Source organism: Geospiza fortis, unplaced genomic scaffold (genome assembly GCF_000277835.1).
Source record: "Geospiza fortis unplaced genomic scaffold, GeoFor_1.0 scaffold638, whole genome shotgun sequence".
Lineage (NCBI taxonomy): Eukaryota > Metazoa > Chordata > Aves > Passeriformes > Thraupidae > Geospiza > Geospiza fortis.
The window spans coordinates 593,026-611,028 of NW_005054557.1; the positions used below are offsets into that span (position 1 = coordinate 593,026).

At 41.4% G+C, this 18,003-nt stretch overlaps 1 protein-coding gene across 1 annotated transcript in view; it reads right to left on the bottom strand.

Moving 5' to 3' along the window:
* PTN (pleiotrophin) overlaps positions 1 to 16,302 on the bottom strand; it is a 24,957-nt gene extending 8,655 nt beyond the window's left edge. Inside the window, exons 1-3 of the mRNA XM_005429562.2 lie at positions 16,193 to 16,302; positions 14,536 to 14,709; positions 13,324 to 13,485 (exon numbers count right to left, since the gene is read on the bottom strand). Coding sequence (XP_005429619.1) covers positions 13,324 to 13,485; positions 14,536 to 14,709; positions 16,193 to 16,301 — 445 coding nt within the window. The 5' untranslated portion in view covers position 16,302. The remainder of the gene's footprint in view (positions 1 to 13,323; positions 13,486 to 14,535; positions 14,710 to 16,192) is intronic.
* Positions 16,303 to 18,003: the final 1,701 nt, after the last annotated feature.

An 18,003-nucleotide genomic window follows, 5' to 3' on the forward strand; every position in this document is an offset into this window, starting at 1 on the left:
AATAATTTAATTGCAAAGAGATAATTTAAAAGAAGAAGAAAATTTTTTATTTGGAAACTAATTTCTCCCCCCTGCTTTTGCATGTGTGTGTGTGCTTGCATGTGCATCTGAATGTCTGTAGTCACAGAATCTGAGACTATTTCATAACCTGTCATTAGAAAAAGTAATCTTTCATTGACTTAGTATCTAATTTGCTTTCAGCTACAGCTTTCCCCTCCACAAATTTCCTGTATCCCCCCTCAACCCCTTTTACCCACATCCTCCATTTCCTTTAATTTTGCCTCTCTATAAGACTGACCCTCCTGGATTCTGCACTGATTGCACTCTCCCTCATACTTTTTATTCCCCACACAACACCACTTTCTCTGAAAGAAACAGTGGCATTTTATCAATCAGACCAGCACTGGAATCTGCAACATTTATTTAGACCCAGCACAAGCAGCAGGGCACTATGCAGACTTGAACCACATTTACTAAGGGCAAAGGAGACACATAAATGCAGGCAGACTGCTAACAGGACTCTGCAGAAGAGTCCAGGAGAAGACTGTGATCTGCAGTCACATGAATGCACCAGCTCCCCATCCTCACTTGACCTGAGGTACCAGACAACCCACTGTTTATTCATCTGCACTTAAGGCCTGTAGGTCCACATCTCTTCCTTTCTCAATTCTTCCCCCTTTTTTGCCTTGTGGTAACTTGCACATCATCCAAACTGGCAAACCCATCTACCTCCAAAGACAAGTGACTCTGCTTTGGGCCTCAGCAGAGTAAAACTGTCATGAGCCAGATGGAATTCCTCCCTTATTAAAAGCACTCACACCACCACAGCTTCATGTTTCAGACAGGTATTCTGGATTGATGCATTGATGCACAGCATAACTGCTCCATAAAATGACATGCATACACAAAATTGTGAGAATATTAAAAAAAAAAAAAAAAGAAAAGAGGAAAAAAGGAAACTGCCCAAAATTTCCCAGCCCTTAGGCTCTTTTATAATTCCCACCACAGACACCAATACCCATGTATTGGAGACCTCTTAAAATGTTGATGTTCACATGCTCACGCACAAGTCTGCTCAGAGCTGCATTGTACCTGTTTTGATTACGATCAGGCTATGGTATGTCCATGGCTAACAATGTATAAAGTTGCTTTAAGATGCACTTTCCTCATGTTTTTTCATTTCTCTTCATACTCTTTGCATTTGTGTCATTCAGGCTTTTATTGTCCTCACCTCTGCTCACCCTACGCAACGATTTCCACTTTCATGACAACTGCTGTGTCACAGCCACACCGGGAACCACATCACCCTTAATCACCCTGACAGTGCTACCCTACCCAGAGTAACCAGGAATGACTGAAATCACCAAGCTCAAAAGGCTGACAAGTTCAAACAATGAGTTATCTGCCAGCTCATCAGTCCCAAATTCCAGCATTTGCCAGTTAAGTTAGGGGAAGATCCCCTAGGCACACTGTCCAAAGTCCCCTTCGGTTTCCTGTTCCATACATGAAAATGATCAAAATTCAATTCAGGTTAGCACAGACTGGATGTTGAGACCTTCAGTTCAGCTATTTCCTACCAGGCATCTTACTGTGGTCCCATCAGAAGTTCCAGTGCCTAAGCAGAGCCCACTGAGACTGCCTGTCTGATGGAGGAGCCACAAAGCTGATTCCACATCTCACTGGCACTGCAAAGCAGTGGGACCCCAGCAACACTCACCACTGAGCCAGAGGGGAGCAGGAAAAGCTGCCCAGTAAGCAGGGACTATTCTGAGCAGAACCTTGCCATTTTCAGGAGCTTTGGGCCTACAGCAGCCTCCTTCTCCTCACCCACCCCACTGAGTGCAGTATTTCCACAGCCAGAGCCACAGAGCTGTGCACCAGCTGTCCTTTGCCTCCAGGGAATGTGTTTGCTGCAGACAAGCACTACCAAAAATATAGAGAGACACTATGGTAAAAACACTTAACCAGATGAAACTCAGGTTCACACCAGCCCACACAGCATTTGAATCTAAATCTACTCACTGCCCTATTTGCTTTCAAGTTAGGTGGCCCACTTGTGCCAGACACCAGTTGGTGGTATCTTTATGAGCTATGTATGGTAGAATTCAGGGTCCAGAGAGGCAGAAGCAAAGCAAAAAGAAGGATGAAAATCCTGGATTTCAGAAGAGCAGATTTTGCTCAGTTCAGGGACCTGCTCAGTCAGGCTAAATACCCTGGAGCAGGGCACATGCAGAGAGCAAATTCCAAATGCCTGGTAGTCCCCGCAGTGTGCAACACCCAAGCATTGCACAGCCACTCTGCTGCCCCCTGGAACCAGGGCACTTCCAGCAAGATCAAAAACCAAACAGCCCTGCAGGAGCAAACTGTGTCAATGCACAGACAATGGATTATCCTACTCCTTCATTACCAGAATAACCCTACTAATAGTCACAAGACTTGGAACTATTCACAGGATTAAAAACTGGTCATGGATTAGCACTGGACCCACTTTCTGTGGGCCCAAGATAATCAGTAACAAAAATTCCAGTCAGGTTCTTAGCGAGTAAACAAGTTAATTTGATTAGCAGAACTTTCTCTATGCAATTTGGAATTGCAGCAGTCCTCTTTAAACACTCATCTTTATTCCAGAATCTCATTCTTACTATGCAAGCAGCAAATGAAAGTAATTCAGTTGAGCAGGAGCCACACACCATTTGAAGCCACTCTTAATGCATAAGGCACAAAAGGGAGGTAATTACACTTTAATGGAAGTCAAGCTTTGTAAGCCAAGATTTGCAGGTCTTAATTTTCATTTGTTGAAAAGAAGGTAACTATTCACTCATGGCACTATTGAACTTCTGTGCATAAAAGTCAAGCAGTGTCCCCAAAAGCAATATAAATCATACAAAATAGCAAAAGCTATGCTGATAGAAGGTTAGAGTAAAAAAGTTGCACATCAGATTTTCAGGATACAATTTTCTCAGGGCCTAGTATTCACTCAGTCTTACCAAGCTCAGAGCATGTTACCAAGCATGTTTTAGAAATTCCTCTCTACCTCTCAATTGGAGCAAATTTTCCAAAGAACTAGGTTTCTATGGTGGTCAAGGGCAATGGTGCCATGGGGTTGCAGGGAGCTTCTGAATTTTGGGGGTGAAATGCCTGTCCCTGTGGAATGGAGAAGTCTTAGCTATGGTATAATCAAGGATTTTATACCTTGGGAAAAAAAATCTCACAGAAAGATTCACACTCCTGTTTAGGAACATAAACTCTAATATTTTGTGATTTCCAGGACTGTAAAAGGACTTGGATTTCTGAAAACCCTTTAAATGTAGTATTTCTTTTTCTTGTAGAGGAAGAGAACTTTTCATGGCTATCTAAATCCCTTTCTTCCTTTTTTCCTGTACTATATACAGCATTTATGTATTCCAAATGGTTTAAGAAAGAAAAACTATATTATGGTAGCAACTTTGCTCCCTAATGAATTCTTCTGAAAAGCCTCTTTAAGAAAAACAGCTCTACTGGGTGAGGGAGAAAAGCAATAATCCACCAGCTGAACAGCAGCAGAAGGCACCTCTCCAATCAATGACCCTGATCTAACTTTTACTTCATTAACAGATTAAAATTCATTGCATCCCTTATATTTTAACCTGCGCTCCTTACCAGCTTTCTCTAGTTCCTGTGTTCCTCAATTTCTTCACACTTGTGCTCACTCCCCTCCATCAGGTTTTGTTCTGCTTCTCAATTTGCTAAAGTTTTGTTTTGGATAGACTTTCATTTGTTCCCAGTTGAACACAAGAATTACTAGATTTAGACCTTAAGGCTGCAGCTGCCCCATTTAAGTCAGAAAGTGCAAAATGTGTTAGGAATGGGGAATAGTCAGATTTATGCTTATAACAAAAACTAACATATCTGACAAAGGAATGGAACCAAGTCACCACTCAGAGAAAAAAAAAATTATTTTCCTTTCTCATTAGAATTGCAAGAAAAAATAAATGTAGAGGAAAAATAATCCAATTTGTTCTAAAATGAGCCACAAAACCCTGAAATTATCTTAGACAGTCAGAAGCCGCTTCTTGAATCTGACATATTGATATAAGACATTTAAACCCTTTCCTTTAACATCCCAACTTAAACTGGTCAGGAATTACAAGGAGCTTTTTATTTAAGAGATAATTTGCTGAAACCAAGGATTTTCATCAGAAAGGTTTCCCTTTGATGATTTTCTTCCGTCAAATATTTGGGAGAAAAAGTTTCAGAGCTGCCTATGCAGAGGCACTCAAAAGACCACAAAGACACACTCAACTTCTGACACTGTTCAATGGTCTAACAGCCCGGAGGCAAAGAACATGAAAGTGTCATCTCATTTTCTTTACATCTATGTTAGACCTTAAGATGTTAGATCTTAAGAGTAAGTATTCAGAAGATTGCAATGGATAAACTTTTCAAACCAAGGCTGTTTTGCAACTGGAGCCTGCTACAGGGGTCTGGCTAACACCTTCAGAAGTAGCTCACTTTGCTCTTCCAGTTGGCTTCTCATCAGCCCCGGGTACATTCACACTGCTGCTTCTGTAGGGCAGGGACTTCCTCAGTGCTCTTCATCATGTTCTGAGCTCAGCACGAGAGGGACACAGTCCCAGCTGGCTCTTCAGCCCCCTCCCTGTCTACGCTGCACACAAGATCCCTCTTAGTGCCAGCAAGACAGGTGCAGGCACAGGCTGATACATTAAGGGTTTACTCGCTGCCTTCGCATGTCTGCAGGAGACTGCTGGAGACAGAAAGCTTTAATAATCCATTGGGACTTTAGTATATACCTATAGAGAAAGTTATTTATGGTATAAATAGAGCACCTATTTTATTCAGTTAGCTCTTGAAAATCAGGCACATGGCCTGCTCAGCTGTGCTTTCTGCATCTGCCCCAGATGAGCTCTACCCTTGGGGCACAGGACACGGGGTTGGCTTTGATCAGTGCTCCCCACTCTGCAGAGTCATGTGCAAAAGTCTGGCAGTGAGCACAGACAGAAGGAAAGATAGAGAGATGGCAATGTGGAAAATGAAATGGAGGGATAAAAAAAGTGGGGGAAGAGAGCTTGAAAGGAAAGGAAGTGAAGAAATAGAAAAGGAAAAGAACAGAATGGAAGGAACAGGACTTTCTCTCTGTGTCACTGCTAGGAACAGTAATGAGGGTGAGCATTTGCTCATGGCATACCTTTTATCACAGCAAATCCCATAGCTTAAGGCATTTTCATGGCTCGAGGGCACTAACTAATGCCAAGGAGGTTGGGCTGCTCTTACAAGCCAAGAAAGTGAGGCAATGAGCACATAACAGAATTGACACACACAAGGCTATTTAAACTTTCACCCACAAAGGTCTTCATTAAACCCTAAAAGAAACTCCTGCAGGTACAACAGTGTTAAATGAGAATTTGTCAAATTCAGTTTTTTATCTTTTGGGGCAACATAGAAAAAGAAAAAATGATCTGAAATGCAAACCAGGGGGTCAGAAAAACATGGAGACTAAGGTTTCCATGAAACATCCCAGTGTTTTTCTTTTCAAAGACACAAATGAAAGCTGCAGAACAACTAAAACTTGCAAAATATTTAGTTTAAAAATATATACCTTCTCTCCCTCTCCTACATGCATTTCCTTCTCCCTGGAATTACGGTTGTGTCAATCAGATTGATATTATGCTATGATCTAACAAGGCATTCAAATTATTTATCCAAACAGTAAAATTCTTCACCAGTACAAAAGCAATCTCAAGGGAAACTACAGCACAAAGCCTCCAAGAAACATAAGGAAATGGAAGCAGAAAAGCAACCATTAAAAGACATCCAAACTTTATTAGTCATGGGCTGCACCAGCAGCTTATAAGCAGCTTGAGGCTTGTCCACAGCGTAAGGACCTTTGTGTTTTGTTTTTCTCATATAGCTTATTCTCATTCCCACTGAAATTGAGAAACATCATATTTCCTCCTGTCACAGCAGCAAGGAGCCAAATGACAGAGTCATGTCTCAGAGCCTAAAGTTTCCAGGGAGTTTTACTTCACCTTGAAACATGAGCCTTGTCCTCAGACTGGCACTGGGAAACACAACCAAGCATTTAGTGCCCAGTCTCGCCCCTCTGGACCACTGTTTCTTCCCTTGGTTTTCACATTTCCCAGCACCATAAGGCATAAATTATTCATGGCAAAACTGCCTCTCACACTGTTTATGCAGTGCTTAGTACAATGGCACCCTTTTTCAGCTAGGGCCTCAGGGCACTCATGCAATACAAATAATCATGATGATAGCAACAATAATAACAGCCAGCTATGCTTCTCCCACTGGGCACACACTCCAGTGTCCTGTCCCACAGAGCTCAGATCACTGTATTCCTCTACAGGCTCCTGGTCAGTGCCAGGGGCCATTCTTCAGTAAACCTGTCTCACCCTTTAGAACAAGAGAAAAACCTCCCAGTTTTACCTTTCAGGTTTTTCTTTATCTATCACAGCTGTTTCCTAATATGAGAAAATCCCTCATTTTTATAACTAATTAGTTTGAGCAGATTCTATTATTCTGCCTCCTGTAATACTAATTATTACACTAGCTGCATGCCTGCATGACTAATGAGTTACATTAAAGCTGGGGAATTCTAAAACCTACAGAGGGAGATACAGCATGACTGCAAAGCCAAAACAGGAGACACCAGCATCTTTCAAACAATACAAAATCACAGCCCTAACAAGTCATTTCCTCCCAACAAGTCTGTGTCCCCTCCAGTTGGTTTGTGCTGTTGAACAAAGGCAAAGTTGAGGGAAGGGCACCCCAGAAAATGCAACTTGTCCAACATGCAAAATGAAGTTGTCCAATGTCATCAGTGCAGCACCCAGTTTGTCTGAGGAACTAATGGCTCAGGAGAGCAAGTCACTCATACACCACTGTCAGCTCCTTGTAGCAACCAGTAGCCAAGCCATCCTGCCAAAGTCCTGGTCAGTCTGCTCTGGCAGCACACTGCAAGTAAGATGTTCCCCCAACAGGTAGGAATCTGCCACTGGAGTGCTCAAAAACCACAGGCCGTTTTCTGTTCCTGCCAGCAAAGTAAAGACAGGAATACACCTTAACACAAGTCCACCTCTAAGGGTTGACAAGAAGCTTCCTAAGACCCAAGGTAAAATGGTGTTTAATACTGATGGGAGTCCACTGAGATGACTGATGGGTTGACAAGAAGGTTCCTAAGAAGACCCAAGGTAAAATGGTGTTTAACACTGATGGGAGTCCACTGAGATGACTGACATAAAACCAAGGACCCTGACTAAAGACTGCAGTACAGCACTCACCTTGAAGTCAATTGTCACATTCTGATAATTTTATTTACATGATAAAAGTGATCAGCAGCTCCTGATAATTTTACTCGCACGATAAAAGGGAGCAGCAGCTACTAGCTACATGCCCGGACTGGCCAATGATACTTAGTCAATCTGGGAAATCATTTAGCCTTTCTGACTTTCAATTACTACTTTTCTTCTAATTAGACTTCCTGAGCTCTAAGGAGTGATAGCAAGATTAGCTAATTGCTGCCTGTAAAGATATACAGATAAAAAAACCAAGGTAGGGCAGATTATTTATACTTCACTCAACTCTGAAGTAAAACTCTTCAAATTATATGAAATTATTAAAAATACAGAGTGCAGTCATTTCCTCCATGCAGTAGCATGCACGCTGTGCCAAACACAGGGATCTGTACGGACACCTTGCTAGGCTCTCAAATGCTAAACCTGATCAGAATTACACAGAAGAGATTACAGCCAGTAACAGCTCAGTTAGGTCTTGCCTTTATGTGGGAAATCTTTTCCAAACACTGCATGTTGGAGGATGTGATCTTTGGTTGGCACCCCAATTACTAAAGACAACAGTGGTGTGAGCAGTGTTAATATTTGCCAACCTTAGCACATATTTTTCTTTTGTGGCAAGGACTGAGCTGAGCCATGACAAAGTAACTCATAGATGTGATATACTGTAAATTGATAAAGAGTTGGGAAGGGAGAGTCATTAAAAAGAGCTAAATACAGCCAGATGAAAAAGTTATCGGAAAGGAGCACAATTCAAAAAAAATGAAGGGCACGTTGCAGAAAGGGCAAGCAAACTGCTTATTCTATTTAACTTTATCTTAATCAGAAGAATAAATATCTGAAGGTACAACAGTTATGGGGGGAGAGAGAGAAAGAGTGAGAGTGACGTAAAGAGTGTAGGAAGAAATAAAGCCCATCAGGCAACCCAGCTCAATGAAAAGAAATTCCTCCTCTCTTAGCAGTTCAAGCCAAACGTTTCCTGAATCCTGACAATCCTCCATTCTTCTGCTTTCTGGCTGGCTGGAACCTGAACAAGCATCAATCAAGTCTGGGTGGGTGTGGAGCTGGCCAGATGGAGGATGTCGGAAGCATTTTGTGCTCCTCAGCATAAGTTGGCCATTAGAGCAGCCACTCGACAGAAGCGCCTGAGTCTGTTACATCTGTCAGGACAGTTTAGGGAGACCTTCAACATCACCAGCCTTGCAGACACTGATTAGAATACGCAATTGTGTGTGCTAGAGAAGAGGTGCCTGCCTCCACTGGGATTTTTTGATGAAAATCATCCTTTCATCCTTTCTAGACTTCGTGACAGGTTTTCTCATGACCTCATTTGTGGACTAAATACACCACAAACTGTGGTGCCTGGGACATCACTATCACATTGCTGACAATCTGTCTGCCTAAATGCACAGTATTCAAGAAGGAAAGATGTTTTTCATCCCGTGTTACCTACACTTCAACCCAGAAGCCCAGGACCAAGCCACTGTCTTGCAGTCTGAGAACATGTGAGCAAAGCTATGGGGAAAAGAGCTTGTCAGGAAGCCAAGTAAGATTAAAATTCCTGGTTCATCATCTGTTCTCATCCTTAAATAAAGTTGTAATCCATAAAACAGCTGCTAAGAAGTAGAAAGTACTGACAAAGACCAGTTGCTAAGAAGAAAATATTTATTTTTTTAGTTTCCAAAATAATCGAGAGTGCTTAAAAAGGTCTTAAGCTTTTCTATGGATGCTTATTAAAGACAAAAGAAATCCATAAAAAGACTTAAGTTACAAGTTTATGAGGAAGAAATTGATTCCAAAAATTTATGAGCATCGCCTGCTTTAACTTGGCACAAGTTTTGTCAGAGATCATAGAAGTCCTGGAAAACCAAACTATATTTTATCAACAAATCTGTAAAATTATAAATCCTGAGATTTTTTTGCAGGCATGATTTTCCTTTCTGTTAAGAATATATCCAACTCCTATGAACAACAGTTGTTCTTGAAATCATTAAGTGAGAGGAGTAAGACTCATCCTCTCAGCACAGCTGCCATATGTCGATGGGCTGGAAAGGTGGATAAACAACAGCAGAGCAGCATCTACACTTAAGATCCATCAACTGGCATTTCCTCAAAGAGCAGGGATGTCGCAGACATCTCTTCATGAAAAATCTTTTCTTTAGGATTTTTCCTTCTGAGAAGCAGAGGCCTCAGAAAGAGAATGTAAACAATGGTTATCTGCTGCTGTGGAATGCAACAAGTGTGTCTGTGATTGGGCCATCTTGAATGTTTACAATTAATGGCCAACCACAGACCAGATAGCTTGGACTCTCTGTCCGAGACACAGATCTTTGTTATTCATTCTTTTCTATTCTTAGCTTAGCTAGCTTCTGAGAAAACCTTTCCTTCTATTTCTTTTTAGTATAGTTATATAATATATATATATCATCAAATAATAAATCAAGCCTTCTGAACATGGAGTCAACGTTCTCATCTCTTCCCTCACCCAAGAACCCTTGTGACCACTGTCACACAGGGAAGATGAGGAGGAACTTCAGACACCACATCCCATGAAGGAAATGTGTCAGGTGAAATTTGATGCACAACGCTTCATCGGTCAGGCCTAGAAAAGATATCCTCTCTTACCCACGCAATTCCTGGGGTTCTTAAATAATCACATTAATCAATTTTTTTTTAATTAGGGAGAATTTTGAAGGTCTCAGATACTCCCCATGAAAGCAATGATCAAAATTAAAATGCTATTTAGCTAATTTAGTGGGTGTAATGGACAATAAGAACAATGAACAATAAGTGGGTGAACAATATGAACAATGAAGTGGGTGTCCTCTGTAGAGGACATGCTTGGAATACTGTTTACATTCCAGTCTCTCCATAACAAAAACCCTTTTGCAATAATAGAAGGAATTTAGGTAAGTCCAGTAGTGAGTATTCTTATTGTGGATAAATTCTTACACCAAGAAATACTTAAGTCAGAAGCTTTAAAAGACAGCAAGTGACAAAAAATTAAAAGAAGATATATAAAAGTACCATCGACTGGAGAAGCTAAACAGGGGCTTTTACTGACCTCATTTACAGTATGAAATCAAAAGGAGAATGGATATAATGGAGAAGTTACAAATACAACCTAATAGAATAAAAAAAAATCACCTCACTGGAAAGGGGCTAGTCAGGAAAATAAAGAAAAGAACACTTTTTTCTGAATATATCAGTATTTTTCAGTACAATGTTTTCTGTCTGCCTTTGGTGCTCTCAGCCTGTTGCTGTCAGAGAGGCATTCACTGGTGCACCTCTCGAAGCAAAGACCAGTCAGACAGGCGACTATTCACAGTCAAACAGATTGCTGAGCTGCTGAGCCACTGGCTGACTGCTCTGCTGCCAGAGCACCTAAATGCCAGCAAGCCCCTGCCCTGCTCGGCCAGGCAATCTCAGTAGGAATGGCCAGTCCTTGATCAGCACCCACAGATCTAGCTGGATACCAGTACAGACCTTTCACACTTCAGAAAATGACCTGCTGCTTCCAAATAATGCATCATGGGCTTTCTTTGTTACACTCTTGAGGCACTGATGCAAAGTTAGGGGTGAAAAAGGAGCCTAACGTGTAACTTTAGACTATTTGAAGTGCTCAGGCCATAATCCAGTTCTTGCCATTTCCAAATAAAGAAATTCATTAGTATTCTAGCTACAGATTGAATGCAGTTTAAATATTTTCCTTTATCTTAGTTGTGGGTTTGGACTTACCTCCAACCTGTCATTTCCTTCACCTCAGGAAGAAAACAAATACTCTTATTCCAGCCAACATGCCAGCACTCTGATTTTTAACTCAGAAATAAAGTTCAGTGGGGCAAAACTCCTCACACGGTACTAATCTGCTTGACCTAATTTCTTCCTCTAGTTCCTCCTCCTGGTGCCAACACAGAGCCCAGTGTAGCTCCCGTGTAGTTATACCCACAGATCTGCAATATGGACTTAGCTGTGAGCCCAGGCAGGCTGTGTGTGTGTGACTCCCATGCCTGCTGCTCCTACTAATGCCAAGAGCAGATGAGTGAGCAGGTGGCATGCAGGAAGATTTCTAACGCAGATCAGGAGAGCAGAAACTGCCCACAGTTATTATGATTAAAAACCCACATTTGTACCTATTTCTCTTTTTGCATTCCTTCAAATCAAATAAAGCCGGGTTTCGTAATTAAGTCAAACCCCGTAACTGGTTGCTGCAGTCAGTCCCAATCCAATTTTCAGTCTCAGCTATAACTCATTCCTAGACTCTAGAATCAGTTAAAGTTGACTCCAATCCAGCAATTTCTCAAGCTCTGCCTTTAAAACTCTAACTTGAAAATGAGCCTGTACCACCCAAGAGCAGTGCTCTCACAAAACAATGCTGCATCAATGCTCTGCTTTGTCCCCCTCTCCCCCTGCTCTGACAGCCACTGACAGGATATAGATATATGACTCAGTGGCAGCAGGACAAGACAGAGGCTCCAGGGGCAGAGGCCTTCTGGCAGTACAATAGGAAGCCTCATTCAGTAAACTCCCAAAGGCTACTTAGGCATGGAAACTTAGTGAAATAAAGAAAACAGCAAAAACATGGAAAAAAATCCTGCCCCTCGAAGTGCTAAACAATAAAATCACACACCTCAAAGCCCTTCCTGCATTCCCATCCAATCACTTCAATCCCTAAATGATGTTTATTGCCACCAGCTCAACCAGATCAGGTGGTCTCTGAAAATCTGAAAATCTAGTTGTAACTTTGCTGCTCCACAGCCTGTCACTGTCTGCACAGGTTCTGGACTTGGCTGATAACTCCATGGATGGTGTGCAAGTAAAACCAGGCACATGGATGGATGGATGGATGGATGGATGGATGGATGGATGGATGGATGGATGGATGGATGGATGGATGGATGGATGGATGGATGGATGGATGGATGGATGGAGGGATGGTGGGACGGATGGACGGATGGACGGATGGATGGATACACATAAACACACATAAACACACACACACACACACACACACTGCCTGCAACTTCTCTGGTTGCTCAAGCAGAGCAGGCCACCTGCAGGTACTCCTCTATCACTGGTGCACCACAGCCCACAGTATGAAAATTGCTTGTCCCAGGTGCACCTGTCACACTTAATCACATTTATTTGTATTGCTATCCAAGTATTCAGAGCCTGGAATGTGTCAAACCCTGCTGGTTTTAAGTAAACAAATGTCAGGGTAGCATAGCTTTTATAATCTACTTAAAACATATTACTTTTGTATCTCAAACAAGATCTCACAGTTTTAGCTCCCACTATAAATCATCCTATACACATAACACCTGCTCTTCCAACAAAAGAGTACATTAAAAGGCTTTAATGATTAGAAAGAAAATAAGTTTTCCTAAGGGCCACCTGGAAACACAAATGCAAGGCATATGTCTTTCTGTGTACCAGGAATTATACTGTCAGTCACATTTAAATATGACATATACATTCTGTACTGTTCTTCCTGCTATGTTTGAATAAAGAATAAACAGCCCCAAGGGTGCACAATATTTTCATATTTCAGCATGCAGTGAGAAGAATATCCTTTCAATGTTACTTGTCCAGAAGGAAAGCAGTCCTTTTTTCAACTAGTCATTATTCAATACCAAACAAAACCTATATAAAAGATGTCTTATCAAGGGATATTTTTTCATGCTATAATTATTATTCCGTTAACATCGATGAGTGAGTTACAAAAAGAATCTTTACTCTGGAAGTCTGTGTAAGCAAACTGATAACAGTACAGGTGGTCTAAAGTTAAAATGGGAGCTCTAATCTTCAGCTTACTTTTCAAGTGTGAGACAGCCTTGGCTGTGCAGCTCAGGAATATTCCCTGCCTGAGCCCTGACAGACAGGAGCAGTGCAGAGCTGAGGGAAGGCCATGAGAGTGCAATATCCTGTACAACTGTGCTCCCACTGAAGCATGCAGGACACCACAAACCAATGATATAAGTGAGCTATCATGCAGCTTTCAGCAAATGGAATTTACCTTGAGGTTTGGGTTTGGTAAGCTTCCCACAGGGCTTTGAGATTGTGACAGTCTTCTGGCAGTCAGCGTTATGAAGGGCTCTCTTTAGGTTCCCGGTCCGAGTCTTCAGGGCCGTGTTCAAGTCACATTCTCCCCAGGCCTGGAACTGGTACTTGCACTCCGCTGCAGCAAGGAAAAAAAGGGCAAAACTTAAAACACAAGGACTGACCGTGAAAACAAAAATGTTGTGACTCTAATAGGCTACCAGACGCAACTGGTGTTTACATACAAAAAGATGTGCAACTGAAGAAAAGAATCCCAAGAAAACTTTAAAGATTATTTGTGGGGGTAATTGCAGTCTCCCCCCTCTCCCCAGTGCTTTAAAATTTAATCCTCTTGCTTTCCCATGGATATTGCATTTTTTGGCAAATAAAGAGAAATCCATTCAGCTATGAGTATGAACAGCAACAACAACAACAACAAAACACAGAAACAGCAGAACAGCCGTTTGAAATGTCATTTACATTCCATATGGTTGTTTCTCCATTTGTGTGACACCAGAGGTTACCAAATAAAGCTTGAATTGTTTCTAGAATGTATGTGCACCCATAAACTTCTCAAGTCTAAAAGTGTAGCACTGATTGTGTTGGTAAGGTCACAATAATTTAAAAATCATGCAAGCTGTTTACTAGAAAGGAAAGCCAAGTTTGCAAGAGTAATCAAATTCGAGTTTTGGACAGACACCTTGTCCAGGACAGATCTGACCTATCTTCCCAAACTGGTACATACAAACCTTCTGAACTGAATGGTAAAAATGAAATACACTGGTCTGGAATGATAAAAATACACTGGTCTTCAGTCCCTCCTTTCACTGCACACATGGACAGCCAGCCCCCCATGCTCCACATCACAGGTTGTAAATCTGTGATAGCCACCGCAGAGGTTCACAGCTGTGAACTTGCACTGCTGCCCTGAACAGGGCTGAACACTACAGAGAGCAGATTCCAGCATGCAGCAAGACAGAGTTTGTAATAAGTAAGTTTTGGGACTCTCTGCAGAGGAACTCTGAGTAAGCTGCCTTCTGATGCCCTGCATGTTCTAGCTCTGATGAACCTGAAATGCAGGACTAACGCCCTCACCAAGACATCTGCAGAACTAAGCAGGAAAAACAGGCTTCCTGCTCCATACTCAAAATAAAAACCAAAGTAAATCCCTTAAGAGGGCGATACTGACCTCCAAATTGCTTCTTCCAGTTGCAGGGAATCTTACACTTCTGAGTCTTGGTGGTTTGTTTGCACTCAGCTCCAGTGCGGGTGCCCTCGCGTGTCCCCAGGCCGCAGTCACCGCTGGTGGGCACGCAGACACTCCACTGCCATTCCCCACAGTCAGACTTCTTCGCCTTTTTCTCTGGATGAAGACAAGAAACCAAGCCAGAGAAGTTCTCAGTACCCAAAGCATACAGAGAAGTTGCCTAAACTTAACCAAAGTCACAGCACCTGGAAGGGTGAGTAAGGAAGACATTTGTTACACAATGGCCTTAAAAGCAAAAGGTTTGACATCCTCTTCACAGTTCTGCAGAGGCAGGTCAGTCCCTTTGAGTCCAAAGCAGGATGATTACTCAAACTCAGTCCCACTGCCATGTTTGCTAGTCCATTCAGATATTCTCAAGTGGATTCTCATCTTCAGAAATGCAAAAACCCACAGGGATCACTGACCAAAACATGCAGCATGGATCTCACTCAAAGAGCTCTGCCTCCAGTAGCTGGCGGGATGCAAATATCCTCAGTTCCAGCTGAAGCTCTATACACTAAACAATGAGAAATCTATGTGCTGAAATTGTGTATCAGAGGATTTGAGCACCTCCAGGAAACAGCTGTGGGATGCAAATTTTTGATTTGTCACGTCACATTTTATAACAGAATACTTCAAAGGCAAAGGCGCTACAGAGAGAAGTTTACTCAAAGTGCTGTTAATTCAGGTGGGTTCGTTGCTCAAGGAAAAACGTAAGCATCATGATTTTATTTAGATCCTTAAACAAAAGTCCTATGAGAAAAGACAGCAATGTTATCAAACCCAAGGATTCACAAAAATAATTACTTAGGTCCCTAAATCATCACAAGTAACTGTAAATATATAAAATTTTTTTTCTTCTAGATCTTGCATGTTTATGCTTCCATTTTCTCATGTTTCCACAAAGCCAAAATGGTTAAAAAGTTCCTTTTTTTTACTGGGAACACTAATTCTGATGGACTCACAGTTCATATTATCTGGTATGTAATTAATAAATTTATGTAATTTATTATCTGAAAATAATAAAACCTTAAGAAAAATACCGAAAAATACGTTTTTTAAAAAATGTCAAAACTGAGTTTGACAGATATGAATTTTCCACTCTGGGCCAGTTTCTCTTATAATGAGGTCTGAGTTCATCACTGACAGAAAGCAACTACTGCTGGATGTCTGGCTGTCTGTGCAACAGCGAGTTAGTACAATTCTTTGTCAGAGGATTTCCACATCACCCAGCATTAGTGTAGCACTGTCATATATAACACTGAGCAAGTGACATAACTGCTCTTTCATCGCTCCTGTTTGGTTCCCCCTAAGTCAAGCATGAAACTATTCACAGAGCACATTTTAAGCTGCTTTGCACTATCCACTGCATGATAAACCACGGACTCCAGTCTCTAGGGCTGTCAAGCTGCCACTTGACATGGAAACCCCTTTCTGCTTCCCTATTTAACACAGAACAGCATGTCACAGCCAAAAATCCTACCCTGATGTCAAAAGGCTAACGAATGACCTGATTTCATAACAAAACCAGAAGCATTTGACATTCTCACACGCATGCAACCTATCTTGGGGATTTACTCTGAATCAGACTGGACCTTACCTGGTTTCTCTTTCTTGCCAGCCTCAGTGGTACTCACGGCTGCCAGAAGGAAAATGAATGCCAGGAGGGCAGCTGTGAGCATTCGACGTTGCTGCTGTTGCTGTTGCATTCTGCAGATCAATGACAGAGAGGAAAAAAAATGGTTAGTGAGACTGTAAAAAGTGGGACTCCAACTAAAGCATTTTTGGGAAGCTCTGCTTCAGGACCACAAAATACAAGCAGATAATTAGCTATTGCCATAATGGGCAACTATCTCCACTGCAGAGAGAATACGGAGATTTTTAACTATTTTCCAGCTTGTTTAACCAAATCCTTGATCTACAGCACTGATGTTATTGGAGGAGTTTTGCCACAGGAGGTTCTGTAACTGTTGCTTGTCTTCTAGGAACCTGTTAGAGAAACAAGAATCCTGACAGGTCTGGAAGTCCTCTCTTCTTTTCTGACCTCTGACTGTGTAAAAATAAGCAGAACATACACTTCATTTTTCAGTTTACCAATTCGTATGAAGTAGGGAACACTCTACTGTCCCCCTTGCAAGGGTTGAAGTTCTATTAGGCTTAGGTAACATCTGAAAAGAGCTTCTTTCACAAAAACTTATATAGGTGATACGTGATGCATTATCTTAATTGTCATTGGCATGTCGCTACATACTTCTTCCTTCTCCTCCAATTAGTGTCTCTTCATAATATAAATTAAGCTAATTGTTTGAAATGCAAAATAGGCACAGAGATAGGACTTGCACACACTGCTAGAGGCTATCCACAGCATGCTAATAAACCCGAAATCTGGATTTGGGAAGCAAATATTCAAATACAAAAAGGTATTAAATACATTTGCTTGGGATTGAAGCATCTGTCATTAACCAGTCATCAAAAGTCATTCTGAGCTTTCCCTTTCCCGTTTCTATAATTTGCATTGTCTCATTTTGGCGCTGTTTAACATAACACAGGGCCTTCAATACATATGTTAAAAATCAGAAACCTTCCCCTTTCCTAGAGACATCTCTCCAGTAGGCAGCCAGGTACCAAGATAGTGGACTAGAGATTGCTTGGATGAAAGGAAGTTTTCTCCAATATTTTTGTTTTGTTTTTCTTCAAACCAGGACCCATGATGTTCATGTTACACCAACCTCCAGAGGAGGGGTAACAGTGCCACTAAGACAGTCTTTAAAACTCAGCTAGACTGATATTTACAGAGAGTTTAATGGCAGCCTGATCTCATTCTGCTGAGCACAGCAGCTGTGGAGGAGAAATATTTCTCAACACGAACAAAGAACAAAATGTATTTGAAATTTAATTTGGCACTCCTCAGTATTCTCTGCTGGCAACCTCTTGGTCAAATGCAACATAATTATAACTGACATGGAAAACAGGAGAGGAATCTCAAACATGAAGACTTTTAAGTTTCTGGCTTTAATATCATTTGAGAAGTCAGATGAGACAACTTAATAGCTGTGTTGAAATAAAGTTCATTTGAAGACTGCAAGAGGCCTGGCATTCAAATGTCTGAAAGAGCTGTCATTAGGACCAGTTTCATTTACTTCAAAAGAAAGTATCATTTCCCATGAAGAAGAAGAAGAAAGCACCACCATTGTTTCCAGCAAACTAAGAGCCCAGAGTAGAGCACGTGAGTTGCCAGAGAGCTTGGGTTTGTTTTTCCTTTTCTTCTGCTGCATGTTTCTACTCAGAGCCTCTCATGTTTCACAGAAAAGTAATAAAATAAATGAAATAGATACATAAATAAATACATTAAAAAAAGCAATTAAAAACTAAATATGCAACCTGCCTTTTAGCTCAGCTTACTTCAAATTG